The 12769-nt window shown below is 42.7% G+C and overlaps 1 protein-coding gene across 2 annotated transcripts; it reads left to right on the forward strand.

The window, feature by feature from the left end:
- The first annotated feature begins 159 nt into the window (after positions 1–159).
- Positions 160–9331, forward strand: dctn4 (dynactin 4). Of its 2 annotated transcripts, XM_079351640.1 has the most exons (14): positions 160–357; positions 1024–1094; positions 1194–1372; positions 1563–1606; positions 2111–2218; positions 2997–3017; positions 3521–3594; positions 4084–4196; positions 4297–4406; positions 4508–4581; positions 5009–5063; positions 5202–5309; positions 7706–7803; positions 7975–9331. In XM_079351640.1, the coding sequence occupies exons 1-14, from the start codon at positions 223–225 to the stop codon at positions 8192–8194; spliced, it is 1410 nt and encodes a 469-aa protein (XP_079207766.1). In that variant the 5' UTR covers positions 160–222; the 3' UTR covers positions 8195–9331. The 2 variants fall into 2 exon arrangements, with proteins under 2 accessions (XP_079207766.1, XP_079207767.1); XM_079351641.1 differs by lacking the exon at positions 2997–3017 and having other exon boundaries at positions 162–357.
- The last annotated feature ends 3438 nt before the right edge of the window (positions 9332–12769 follow it).

Below are 12769 nucleotides of genomic sequence, written 5' to 3' on the forward strand. Positions count from 1 at the left end.
GAGGTTTCAAGTCTCTCCTGAAAGAGGTCCATGGTCTAAAAAAGTTTGAGAACCCATGATGTAAACTTTGTCTAAATTTGGCTTGACTCTGTGTCAAACAGATCATGGGAGTTGGTTGCAGTTCCACTTCACACCACACGAGGCCGACATTGAGCCCATGTTATGTCCTCAGACATCCAGAGGCCGGATCCGGCTCAGAGGGACTGAAGCGGTCTGAAGAGGATGGCGTCTCTTCTACAGCCAGACAGAGTCGTCTATCTGGTCCGCGGGGAGAAAAGGATCAGAGCCCCTTTATCACAACTTTATTTCTGTCGCTACTGTAGCGAGCTGCGATCTCTAGAATGTGTTTCTCACGAGGTACGTGTGTTTCTCTTAATATTGTCTTTTTTAATCAAATGCTAGATGTTAGCTCAGTTTAGCCAGTATCTACTTTGTTGTTAGCCGGGTTGCTAGCAGCTTTGACAGGTAGGCGGGAGCAGTGAAACAACACCGTGCGTTGTATGGCGAAGCCGCTTGTCAATCAAATGTTCCACCAGAAGTCTAACCATCTCATTGGCTGAAAGCGATTTACTTCCGTTGGCTGGACTGAGCGTTATGGCTAACGGAGCTAAAACGGGCGAACAAGTTAGCGCTGCTGTCCATTGAGTTTAAGGCGAACTTGCTCAATAAGCTCGTAAAAACTGGTAGTCTGGTAGCCAACTCATACAATTAAAAACTACTTATGGCTTCGTTAGTCCACTTGAACTAATGTTTTTACTGTAAAAGCCCTGGTTGTTAACGTGGCTCACAGTTATGGACACCACACCCTTGTGATGATTTCATCTAATTCTTTTAAGGGTTTATAGTCAGGGCCCTTCTTATGAATTGTTTATTATTTATACATAAATAAACATTAATTTTCCACATCTTTCCCAAAATTCCCATCCGCGGGCCGTCATACAGCCACATAGTGTTAAATGTAACTTAGATGTAGATGAGAAGTTTAAATGCCTCCCTGTCTTCCTCTCTCTGCCTGCTGATCAGGTGGATTCACACTATTGCCCCAGCTGTCTGGAGAACATGCCTTCTGCAGAGGCTAAGCTTAAAAAGAACAGGTGAGGTGGAGAAAACTACCTGTCTGAGGTGCACGCGCCTGTCTGATTCTCTATCTATTTCCTAAATGTCCTTTGAATGAATTCTGTGATTCACTATAGATGTGCGAATTGTTTCGACTGCCCGTGCTGCATGCACACTCTGTCTACTCGAGCCACAAACATCCCAGCGCCCCTGCCTGATGATCCTACCAAGACGGCCATGAAGAAGGCCTATTATTTGGCCTGCGGCTTCTGTCGCTGGACCTCGAGGGATGTAGGAATGGCTGACAAATCTGTTGGTGGGTGTGTTGATATATATCCAAAATGCATTTGTTGGTCAACATATCTCAAAAAGTTTTCAATTCAAATAAAAGTAAAAAGCGTTAAAAGTACTTCAATGTGTAGTGTCTCCAAGGCCAGCTGTAGGTTTATTATTTGTTCCCTATGTCGGTCTAAGTCTCATGTTTTTGTATCTTTTGTTCCCTGCAGCGAGCGGTGGATGGCAGGAGCCAGAGAACCCTCACACTCAGCGGGTACGTTTCCCCCCTGTGGTCACTGATATGTTCTCGAGTTACTCACATGTTTCCTTATCACACATGACTAGAAGTGTCTCTGAATAAGTGACACCCACTCTCAGCCCACAGGCCAAAACAAAGACAATGTTTGCTTCCAGTGTAAGGACACACAGTCACTTTAAATAGATTGATAAATGCACCTAACACATTTCTCATGAAACTAAAGGAGTACAGCAGATTATGTGAATTGTATGCATGCTTTACTTGAACATTTAATTACCTTTAACTTTATTTTACTTCTCTGTCTAGATAGATACTTTATTGATCCTGAGGGGAATTTAAGTCAGTCAAGTGACATACCCTGAAATAGGGAATTATCTTACTTGGCCTTAAGTCACTGTGCAGTGTACAATAAACAATTGTTACTGTTAAAAAGTATTTATGTGGGATCTTAGGTTACCTCGTCCAATTCTTTATCACTCTGGTTTGATGACCCTTCTCTGGATGACATCTTTGTTTCAGATCAACAAGCTGATCGAGTATTACCAGCAGCTGGCTCACAGAGAGAAACAGGAGAGAGACAGGAAAAAGCTGGCCAGGAGGAGACAGTGCATGCCTCTGGCGTTCTCGGTACACCTCTCTCTCTCTCTCTCTCTCTCTCTCTCTCTCTCTCTCTCTCTCTGTCTCTCTCACTCTCTCTCTCTCTATATCACATATGTTATGTCACTTTAATTTTCTTACAAAATCTTCAGGTTGTCTGCATTAAATAGATTAATTTGATCAAACCTGATAATGTTTACCAATGGATCATTTAGAGACTGTGCCATCGAGGGTAGTGTCATCTCTAAGCACATGAGAAGGCAGCTGCAGTGACTCCATGTTTATAAGGGCGCAGTGCTTACAAGGCTCACCGTTTATCCAGGATCCATGTGGATCTGCTGGGACATTTGTAAACATGGTATAAAACCAATGCTCGGCTTAATCCCCTGAGTTCATACAGGGCAGCGTTTAAGTGTTGCCATGGAGACCGGCTGTACAAATAGGAAGACTTTTCACTCTCTTTTGATGTACGCTGCTCAAAGAGGCAGGGATCAATCTGAAATGTGCCTGATATGGACACGTGGTTGTCACGCCTCCTGAGCTCTTTGGCACATGTTTTAACATCCTACATGATCTGTTTGACAAGAATTAACACCTAATACTGCAAGCCTTCTTTCCTAATGTGTATTGAAACCATTTCAAACAACTTTTACTGTGACTGTTGTTTCTGTTACTGATGCCTTTCTGTTGCATGTCACCAGATGCCACTAATGTATGCTAAATTGCTTTGTTTTTTTTCACCTGGTTCTTTGTTCTCTCTTTTTTTCCTTTGCTTATGCACTCTGATATTTTGGTTTTTACCCCTCAGCAACACACTATTCATGTGGTGGTGAGTTGTCCTTTCTCACAACTTGGGTTGTCTCATCCGTACAGTAGCACTGTCCTTTCCTGTGTTCCTTCCTTGATCTCGTACTCGGTGACCTCACAGATCACATGAACGTCTCCTTGAGTCAAAGAGACGCAGATCCACGTGACGGGAGCCTTTTTGCCGGTTAGAGCGAGAGCGGGGTGAAAGAAGACTTTGTTTAAAGTCTCTGTCACCAGATCTGAACATGTTTCATACCAACTGAGTTCTGACCTTCAGACTCTCAGAAGTGATCCTCTCACACTATCCGTGCAGGATGGCTCCTGTTACTGTCTCTTTCCACTTTTTTTATTCATTAAAAAATTCTCATTCTCAGCTTTTATCCCAAAGATTCCCCGTTTGGGTTTTTGTCTTGTGTTAAACGTAGTGCTTTAGTGAATGCTTGTAGATTAATAAAGAGTCCTCCTTTTGATTTTTCAGCTTGCAGACTTCTGTAACTTGTGCTTTTCCCCTTAAAATATATTCAGGAAAAATACGGTCTCGGGACCAGACTGCAGAGGCAGAGGTCTGGAGCGCCCGTATCAAGCCTGGCTGGCCTCTCGTGAGTGATCTCTGTCATTCATTAAGAATAACGTGTAAATATGACGCCATGCAGCCGAACATTTTATACATTTTAACGTGCGTATACAAAGTGTTGGTGACCAAACGTTACAGATTTCTTACCTTTGTTACATTTTCCCAGTAGAGAATGAAATCTTTATTTTGACATCACACCTCTGGAGGTCAAAAAGCACCGCTGTTCAATCCTGGAGGGGAAAAAAGAAACATCGAGATGTGTTCGCTGCAAAGTCTGGATTCTCTTCCAGCTGCAGACACACAGATAATTGAAGTGTTTGCAAGGCGCAGTAAACGTTCACGACCAAGAAAGTACACATTCAGCTCAAGTCATCAGTTTTCTATTCGGAAACACTTGGTGGCAGTGTGACATAACGAAAGCTTTCAGTTCAGTGAGCATCCCCTGCAGTGTCACTTCATGTAGAATGGCATCATTATAAGGGCTGTTAAAAACAGTGTTTGTGTCATTGGCTAGTCTGAAGGAGGGTGAGGACCAGAAGGAGATCAGCATTGACCCGGCCCCCGCCTTCGATGAAGTGGAACCACTGCCTGAGGATTGTTACACCAGACCCATCAGCTTACCCGAGGGTAAAAGTTTCATGAGCTATTTAAAACGATCCGGATCATTCTGTCCGTCTAATTTGAGGGTCAAGGTTTTGTATACGCGTTGTCGTCGTTGTCTTTGCAGTGACCACGCTGCGCCAGCGGCTGCTGCAGCCCGACTTCCAGCCGGCGGGGGCGTCTCAGCTCCACCCGAGACACAAACACCTCCTGATGAAACGCTCACTGCGCTGCAGGGTCAGTACAGCCTGCGGGCTTTGCTCCCCTCTCATCCCAAGTTGTTGTTGTTTTCGTGTGAATCCCCTTTTAGATGACTTTCGTCTTCGATTCGCCCACAGAAATGTGAACACAACTTGAGCAAGCCGGAGTTTAATCCCACTTCAATCAAGTTCAAGATTCAGCTGGTGGCTGTGTGAGTGTTCTGTCCCAAACATGTGTTCTCACCATGATCCTGATCTTTATTTAATTCATTGATTAATAATACTGATCTGCCTGAAGGCTGACGTACTTAAATGAGATTAAGAGCCCACAGTTTAATTTTAGCAAAGTGCAATTATAAGAGCATGTTCAGGAAATTCTCCACGCAAAAGAAGCTTAGTCTCCTTGTTGTTTTAAAGATGCTCTTCTGGAGACCCAGCAGCGTCTCTTGTTTTGAGGCCTTCTCAGTCCACTCTCTTTGAAGTGGCGCGCTGATGATGATGCCGTCGGGTTGGTGGATTGTGAACGCTGTGCTCTTTAACTTGGACAAACGGAGTCGCACATCTTTGTGTTGATTGTTGTTTGAAGCTGTGTGAAATGCCGTCAACGTGTTTGAGTGGATCTGTGTGTTCACTTCACAGGAGTTACATCCCTGAAGTGAGAATTATGTCCATTCCAAATCTCCGGTTCATGAAGGTCAGTCTGCACAGGCTCGCTTACTCCCAAATATCTCCAGCACCTTTTATTTATTTCAGTTCAGAACCTCAATGATTGAGATCAGAGCTGCTCGGCTCTTCTCTACGGCTGATCGTTTTCCTCCTCCCGTCTGTTCAGGAGAGCCAGGTGCTGCTGACGCTGACCAACCCCGTGGAGAACATCACCCATGTCACGCTGGTGGCCTGTGAGGAGGAAGATCCCGATGACATCAACAACACTGCTAAGGTACAGTATCTTCTATACAGTATACATGCACTGTTTATTATGACCTCTGCTGTCAGTGGAAGTAAACCTGAAACAGGTGGCTTCATTGTTAAAGTAGAAGAATGTCTGAATCAGACACATTTCCTGTCGTAGATAAAAAACCACACGTGGACATTGTGATGTGAAAGGTCATTGACAGTGTTCTGCTTCTTGTTGACTTTAGACCAGCGTCTGCCCTGCGTCTGACATGAATTAAACATATTTTGTGAGAATACTAATTACAGGTAGTACGTTCATATTGTCAGGTATGAAGGGTCTCTCTCTCTCAGGACAAACCTGTCATGAATTTACACCCTGCCAGAAAAAAAAAAGAAGAGAGATATTTGCACTTAGTCTTTGTGAGTAACACAGAGGCAAGATCATCTCAGTTGTCTGCTGTTAAATCTAACCATGCTGTCAGGACTGTCCCACGTGAATGCCCGGCATCAATGGATGGAGCGTCCCGGCTTCCATACAGAATTTTAGATTTGGGTACAGTCACAGATGGTGGCTGTTGTTTACCGCCTGCCTTTTCCTGAATATTTGAGCTTTTCTTTTTCGTATCCCTGCACACTCGCCAGCCGCTCGAGACAGCGCGCGGCGTCGAAGCTCCTTTTTATACAACCTGTTCCTTAAGGAATAGGCAGCCTTGTCATCATCTCATATGCACAGCAGTTGCGTCCCATTTTTATTTATTTTATTTTTTTTACCTCCATCTGTCAGCTGTCACACGAACAGATAAGAGCGCTCCCATGGTAAATGGTCTGCCGAGCTTGCCCGTTGCCAGCAGCCGCGGCGAGGCTCTCGGGGGACCGCAGGCTGTTTGTCTTGGCCTCTTTAATGATGACGTTATGGGCCGGGCTGGGGAAGAAAGAGCTTCCAGCCAAAACAGAGCGTCTTCATGACCCATTTCAGTTCATGTGAAGACCAAACGGAGAGTGTGTGGTCCTGTCATTCTGCCTGATCTGATATTCAAACACCTGCAGGGCTTTGTGAACCAATGAGTGCCACGCTTGGTTGATTTTATCCACCGTCTTTTTCCTTGTACAGCTTAGTGTAACTCTTACATGTGTGTTATATTTCATCTTAGAACTGTCAACTTACTGATGACTTGAGGGGTGCAGTGTTTTATTTAACTCTTAAAGATCTTTGAGGAGGTTTCGCTGGCGACGTAACAAAAAGACTGTGTTGTTTGTATATGACTCAATAAAAAGCAAACAACACCAAGGAGAATTTGAAGTATTTCTATTGGAGATGCACAGTCCTACTGTTTCCCCACTGTGGGAACTACTACCTATTTAAAAAAAAATAAAGGCCAAATATGTTCCTTATAATGTCTCCCTGACCTGATAAAATAATTGAATCTGTGACAGATTCAACAGAACATAATGCCTTCTCAATGAAATATACTGCAACAGATGTGAATGCGACACGACATTTTTTCATGTACCCGCAACCTCTGCGAGTGATTCATGAAGCTGATTTCATACCCTGTGTGTAAGACGACACAGAGCTGTAGTAAAGCTGATGTTGCATTGCGTTGTGCTAGCTTCACAAACAAGAAGCAGCAGCAACTATAAGCTTTTCAAATTAGATATTTTTAAACTGAAGTTTAAGATCTGTTACCTTTGATCATAAGGAAGGAGCTGTTCCATCTCGAAACGTCTTGATGTTGATGATTTGTGGTACCGATATATCATCAAAATTGGTTGCATCCCTTTTTTTTTTTTTTTTTTTAAATCAATCTTTGTTTCGATATCAGTGATTCACAGTGGGTGTTTTTTTTTTTTTTTTTTTTTTACTTAAAATCATTCAATGAGTTTGGGTAGCACCAACTCATAACAAATGCTATCTCAAGACACTTCGGAAACATCAGGGAAAAGACTTTACTCAATGTTATATTCTCTACAAAGACACAAGCACAGCACTTAGCAAGCCAGACGACATTTTTCACCAGAATATAATCCATTAGCTACTTCAGCTGAGAGATAACATGGTCGACAGGAGTCAGCGAGTTTGACGTCAACCTTCCTCGCAGTAGCTTTAAGTATGACTGACTTCTGTCTGCTCAGCATTGCGAACATGGAGAAGCGTGTTCAGCCTTAATTGTATTTCCAGATGAGTCGCAGTAACTAAAAATGATGCTACTCATAAAAGCCTTAGACTGTGATTAAAAATGAGCAGATAAATAGACAGTAAAAAAGTCTAGTGACTCACTCTGCACAGTCAAGGTCAAAACATCCAGGAGAACCATCAGTAAGCAAAACACACCTTTGAGTTTGGTGTTTCTTTACAAACTGTGTGAAGTAAATTGACATAAACAGAGAATTTGTGAGGTTTGAAAAAGTCACTTAAATGCTGGAAATGTTTGATTCTAGGTCATGGTCCCAAGCAAGGAGCTGGTCTTGGCAGGAAAGGATGCTGCTGCCGAGTATGATGAACTGGCTGAACCTCAGGACTTCCAAGATGACCCAGAGTAGGCTAACACACACACACAGACACAGACACAGACACACACACACACACACACACACACACACACACACACACACACGCACTCAAAAAGACACACACACACTCAAAAAGACACACAAAAGACTTAAAAGTGTGAGCTGAATCCTTACCTGGTCTTTTTTTTTTCCCACAGTGTTGTTGCCTTTAGGAAATCTAACAAGATTGGTTTCTTCATCAAAGTGATCCCTCAGAAAGAAGAGGACGTGGATGTCACTGTTTCTTTCAAGATCAGACATGACTTCCGCAACCTCGCAGCTCCCATCAGGACGAGCGAGGAGGGCGCGGAAACCCCCGCTGAGGCCATCTGGCTCACGCACCACGTAGAGCTGAGCCTGGGACCGCTCGCCCCCTGAACATGGATACACTCCGTTTACCATCAAACAGTCCCTGTGTCGGGTTCTTTGAAATACTTTCTTCAAAATATGTGATTAATTTAATTTAAAAAAATGACTTCTGATTCTGCTTATTGATTTATGTAAGAAAGGTAAGAAATCATCAAAGAAGTTTTTTTCATTTTTTTTATTTGTTGTTGTGTAAAGTAAAGTTGTATCAACAGATTGATTACTGAAAGCATTCGTTGATTGTATATTTCAGTCTTTCAAACTTAAAATCACAGGCTGACTGGTGAATGCCTGAACAGTGCAACAACTTCAACTTTGCTGAATGATTTATTTTTAATGTTACTTCTTATTGCAATATCCAAACATGCACAAATACTCCCTTCACCACGTACATACTTCGCTTTAACACTGAACCACTTTTACTGGGATGTTCCTGACAGGAAACATCCTCCTTATTGAGTGAAAAATGTTGCATATCTCTAAAATCCATAGATTACGTGTTGGTAGATTTCCATACACAGCACAGTGTCTTTACTGACACGTCGAAGTGTTGTTGTTTTTTTTGGTCTTAATTGAATGAGCTGTTGATTTGTGTGTGTGGGACTTTGTGGGAGAGTAAAGCGTGATGAGCAGTGGAAACCAATGAGCAGAATCAGAAATCATAACCGAGAACAATACAAACTATTCAAACAGCAGCACACACCTGCGCTTTTTAGCCGTTGTATCCTTGTAAACATCCTTTCAAATCCTATTAACTCGCATGCTTCAACTGTAGAATATACTGTATATCGCACACGTTAGACAAAGTCATCACGGTTACTGACCCCGTGCAGTTTTCATACCAGAAAGTAATTTTGCTTCTGTTTGAAGTCAGACAGTCACCCTTATCGGCACTATTGACAGGATGTATAAGAAGCTCTGTAAAAAGCATAAAGTACAAAGTGTTCTTCAATTAAAGCTACCGAGACACTATCATCATTTTGTAACTTAAAGTGTATTTTGTTTGGTAGAGTTCACTGACCTCTCTGTCGGTTCATATCTAAGCTGCTGTTCTGTTTTGGTCTCATGTGTTAGTAAGTCAGAGCCTTGAAACAACAACAAACACAGTTAATCCTCTGTACATGCTAATAAAATTATGTGATCCTGCAACAGATCTCTTAGATTTTTTGTCAAGAAGTGAATCACATCTTTAGACTGTTTTGACTGTGCCTCGCTGATATATCATTTCACCACAGGGTGGCGCTGCAGTCAAGCAAGTTTCAGATGGCTGAATGGGAGAGCGCGCCAGGAAGACATACAGTATTAGAGCGAACAGGGACCTGCATCCTTTAGTGTGATCTCGAGTTACACCTCAAACAACGTTTCATTGTATAACTATGTTTTACTGAGGAGTTGCATCTCACTCTGATCCAACCGGGAACACTTCATGACAATCCAAGAAAAGCTGGATTTAAAGAGTAAGTTTCATGTGGAGGCATGTCAACAACAAGAAAGGACAGTCATAGAAGATGATTTGTGTACTGTTTTGCATTCAACACATACACATCTCGGGATGTTTTTGCACACATGAGATAGTTTACGGCGTCTGTAAACTCGTATCAGATATGAGAGATCAGGCCTGCTGCAGCTGTCCAGTGAGGTTGCTCTGCTGTGTAAACAGGCCCACTCATCCTGAGCAATAAAGCCATGCTTTTCTTTTTATCCTCAGCAGATATAAACAGCTCAGTAGAGTGGCCTATGGGAGAACCATAAATCAGCCCTAAAGATGAGGTAATAAAACACACATGGGGCGAGTCCGTGCCACTGAAACAGCCCAGACTTCCACTGAAACCACAGCTGATGAGAGCAAAAGCTGTTTTTCTGTGTGCAAGCAGTGGTGGACTACCTGCACTCCCTGGGAGACTGCTTTCCTGCCAGAGTATCATATTGTTATGCTATTATTGGGCTTAGTATGAAATATGAACAACACTTCATAAAAGCTGAAAAAATATTGATTGAAAAAGAGAGACAGTTATCCTTGATGGCACTATGGCAAGCTAGTGGCTGTAGATCTTTTCTTTTTTTTCTTTTTTTTTTCTAATGAAGAAATGTTATAACGGAGTTATAAACAAACCTTGAATGGTTCCAAAATCTCCCATCTGGAGGAGAAATTCTGTATTCCTCTGGCGAGGATAATATTTTCCTGGATCAAGACTTGGATTATGATATACTCTGCAACAGCATACTCTTATTTGTAGAACCTCATACTGCAAACAGGACATGAATTTGACCTGTGACCATGTTGTGGGGGATTATAAATTAATATCAGGGTGTTGCAGCAGCCTCGAAGAAGTTCAGGAGGGTTAAGAGAGGACTTTGGTGTCTCTACATTTCGCTTCCTCTGTTTTGTTTTTTTTCCTCCTTTGAAAACTCACATCTTTATTTATAAAGACAGGCTCGGCCAGCCTTGACCAGATGAAACATTCCTCACTCAATTACAAGTCTGACTGCACTCAGGACCTTTCCACAATTACGTCATGGCACAAACCGCCAGTAACTCACCCACAGAGGAAGCATGAAACAAGCGGGCAAAGAGGGAATGGAGCTACACCTCAACAGAGGCAGTAAATTTGCTCTATTTAATAAGAAGATGGCAGCTACAACCCTGCACGGCTATTATTTCTCCATGTATTACCCTCCTCAGTATGTAAGAAACAGAATAAAAGAGTGTTTTTTTCATTAGACCTGGTTGGAGGAGAGATATAGTACATTTAATTTCCAGATGAGACTCTACTTTTCCTGCTGTTGGACCAGAATATTTTGGACACTTCTCTTCCTGGGCATTAGGAGCAGAAGAATAAAAGACCCAAGAGCGCTTCACATCCACCTTTTTTTAGGTTTAGCCGTATTAGCTGTAGGCCTGGGGTGATCCCGGTGATTAATCGCCTCCTTCATTTTCTGCTCACCAGACCATCATCTGGTTAATTAGAGGTAATTGATGATGTCTACCCACATGAATCACTGCAGGCATGTGGGCCTCCTAAGCCAAACCTGTGAAACTTAAGATTTTCAGGACGGCCTTTCTTTCCATGGTACTCTTTTAGTCATCTTCTCTCCATCTTCCTCCATTTCCTCTCACATTCACTTTCCATCTGCACACATGTTGACTTTGGAGACCAGGTTGAAAAAGATCGCTCTGAGAAAACAGCTGACCCTCGACACCCCCTCTCAGCTGCAGTCAGAGCCGCAGACTTTAGCCCTCTGCTCGGTGCTTTCATTCATTATTTGCTCAATTGCTCACCGGGTGCATTACGTGTGTGAGGGCACGAGTGTGTCAGCACCTCGAGCTAAGGTGGGTGCAAGAGATTGGGGTCTCAGGGGGACCAAATACAATCCTCTGTTTGCTCAAGAGCTTTTCCATTTAATGGAAAGATCAGAGTAGAGGTGAAATTAGGCAATGGGGATGAATCCACTTTAGTGAAGGAAACAATACTCGAAAAGGAACAGTCGATGTTTTAGCTAGCTTCTGTTGCTGAACTCTGTACATGACTCACACATTGCTCCAAAAATTCAGAGAAATAATAAGTCAGTTTTATTTTTACCTGATCCCTGCCTGCGAAATGAGATAACATGTTTGGCCAGTGTGAAGTCAGCGTTTAAATCCAGCATTTCTTCAGACTACAGGCTGACATCCAGGATAAGAACCAGGGTGAAAAAGTTGGAGTGCAGAAAACGTCCATAATCTTGCAACATGACGAATGAGATCTAAACAATGACAGGAACCCATTTTTACTGTGTAAATGTAGCTGCTATGTTGACTGTGAATATTCTTATATGAGAGTATCTGGAGTAAAGAACATGTCTATCTTTGCCACCTGTGATGGTGAAAGATTGAATCCATCTTCTCATGTAACGCCCTGGAAGAAAGCAACTAAGTGTGTTCCTCATTTAAAATTCCTCTGGCAAGTACACCAATGTGTGCTGAGTTGTTTTGACACCTTGAAGGTCGACATGAGCTTTAGTTGAAACGAGGTTGGAACTTTCCTGAAGACTTTGGGTGTCTTTGGGGAAAAACAACTCCTTTATCAGAACATTCACACAGGAACACAAACGAAAGTCATTGATTTGCCGATAACAGCGCACACATCAAAGCTTGAGTTCCTTTTGGCATTGAGATCTTCACTCAGTGATGCCCAGCACAAGATATTCCTTCGTGGTCTGAATGTATTCTCCCCAACAAGGTCCATTAATTACTAAAATGAACTACATGCCGCAAAGAAATATAGCCACACGCCAACAATAACGCAAGTTCAATGAATAAAGGATTTCAATTAGTGCAACACTTTCAGTAAAAGCACTGTTGTTGTCAAATACAGCTATAGCCAGAGGCTTCCGGAGCAGCTAAGCCCCATTAGGTCTGGCTGATAATGTGTGGATAGATGGTGAAGACGGAGGCGTCTCAGGGCGTGCAGCCAAAACCACAGAAGCCCAGCCCAACATGAACCACCACCACAGCAAAAAATACAATATATCCACATCTATCATATACACACACATACACTGCAGCTCCTCTTACTGAGTGACAGTGACTGAGCCATGCCATATTTC

This window comes from Symphodus melops (assembly GCF_947650265.1).
Source record: "Symphodus melops genome assembly, chromosome: 9".
In the NCBI taxonomy this organism is placed as follows: domain Eukaryota; kingdom Metazoa; phylum Chordata; class Actinopteri; order Labriformes; family Labridae; genus Symphodus; species Symphodus melops.

What these genes read in the sequence shown, in the direction of transcription:
- dctn4 (XM_079351640.1), top strand. Translation starts at nt 223, where the DNA reads ATGGCGTCTCTTCTACAGCCAGACAGAGTCGTCTATCTGGTCCGCGGG. An exon ending in GCATGCCTCTGGCGTTCTCG is followed by an intron (nt 2,219 to 2,996) that starts GTACACCTCTCT and finishes TTTACCCCTCAG; the next exon opens with CAACACACTATTCATGTGGT. An exon ending in AACACACTATTCATGTGGTG is followed by an intron (nt 3,018 to 3,520) that starts GTGAGTTGTCCT and finishes AAATATATTCAG; the next exon opens with GAAAAATACGGTCTCGGGAC.